The sequence below is a fragment of the Dendroctonus ponderosae genome, unplaced genomic scaffold (genome assembly GCF_020466585.1).
Source record: "Dendroctonus ponderosae isolate FM_Combo_2020 unplaced genomic scaffold, Dpon_F_20191213v2 Dpon_F_20191213_1, whole genome shotgun sequence".
Lineage (NCBI taxonomy): Eukaryota > Metazoa > Arthropoda > Insecta > Coleoptera > Curculionidae > Dendroctonus > Dendroctonus ponderosae.
The window spans coordinates 28871428-28872784 of NW_026017110.1; the positions used below are offsets into that span (position 1 = coordinate 28871428).

The following is a 1357-nucleotide window of genomic DNA, read 5'->3' on the forward strand; positions in this document are numbered from 1 at the left end:
TCTTCTGGTTTTTCCCACGATCGTGCTTATAATCTTCATCTCTGCTACTCGCAGCATTCACTTTGTTTTGTTTGTTTCCTCTCGTATATCTATCCCGTATGTCATAATGGGTCTCACGCATGTTTCGTATATTTTTACTTTGCGTTTTTTTTTTTGTTTTGTTTATAGAGATTGTCATGTTGACCTGTTGGCTGATTTGGTGAAATCTGGAAAGCTGCCTCTGGGGGTCGTCTTCGTTCTCCGCGATAATTGCGGCGTCGTCGGCATAACATATCATGCTGATTCTCTTGTTGTTAATTTTGTACCCTAGGTTCAGGGATGTCACTACTTCCATAATTGTATCCATGAGGATATTGAACAGAGACGGGCTGAGACTATCCCCCTGTCTGATTCCTCCTAGTATTGGAATGCTATTTGATATTTGCTTTTGTGGTTTTACTTTTGTTGTGTTGTGACTGTTTAGATTGTGAATTACTTTTATAATGTTTGCTGGTGTATTCCTTTCGGTTAAGCTCTTGATGATGTCGGCTAGACGCATCCTATCAAATGCCTTGGCCAGATCTATGAAGCACTTTTCCTTTATTTGTTTGACAATGAATATAGCGTCTGTTGTTGATCTGTTCCTTCTAAACCCTTGTTGTTCTTCGCGGTTTTCTATGTGTTATTCTAGCTTGTTCTTCAATATTCCTGTAAACATTTTCATTGTAGTACATAGTAATGTGATTCCTCTGTAATTGTCTACGCATGTCTTCTGTCCCTTCTTAAAGATAGGAATCGTGATGCTTTGAAGCCAATCCTGTGGTATTTGTGCAGTGCGCAGAATATTGTTAAACAGTAGGCATAGTTGCCTCGTAAGTTCTTGTCCGCCATATTTAAGACGCTCGTTAGGTGTATTGTCGGGTCCCGCAGCTTTCTTGTTTTTCAGTTTCTTCAATATAAGTTCTATTTCCAATTCGTCGATCGTAGCGTTAGATACAGTTTCGTGTTCTTCCAAATTTACTGTTTCTTCAAATTTGTAAAGCTGTCTGAAGTTTCCATAGACACTCCTTCGGTTTGTGCATACTCATTCACTGGTTTTTTTCTGTTTTTGAGCAATTTCCATACATTTCTCTGTGCGCCATACATATCGTATTCCATGTCGGCAGTAAACTTAATCCAATATTCTCGTTTGATTTCTTTTATTTTTGAGTTTACTCTGTTTCTAGTCTGTATATATTCGGCTTGTTGTTCTATTGTCTGTAGGTTCTTGTACTTCAGATAGTTGCTTCTTTTGATGTCTGCGAGTTGTTTCACCTCCTGGCAGAACCATGGCTTAGTGCGGTTATTTGCGTTTATGTTTATCTTCCGTTTTCCTATG

General features: G+C 38.7%; 1 protein-coding gene across 1 annotated transcript; it reads right to left on the reverse strand.

Moving 5' to 3' along the window:
- Window positions 1-6: 6 nt before the first annotated feature.
- On the reverse strand, window positions 7-1357 carry LOC125502457 (the record flags this gene model as incomplete). Its single annotated transcript, XM_048660582.1, is given in 1 exon segment — window positions 7-1357. A coding segment is annotated over 1 exon segment (361 nt), but the record flags the coding sequence as incomplete, so codon positions are not given.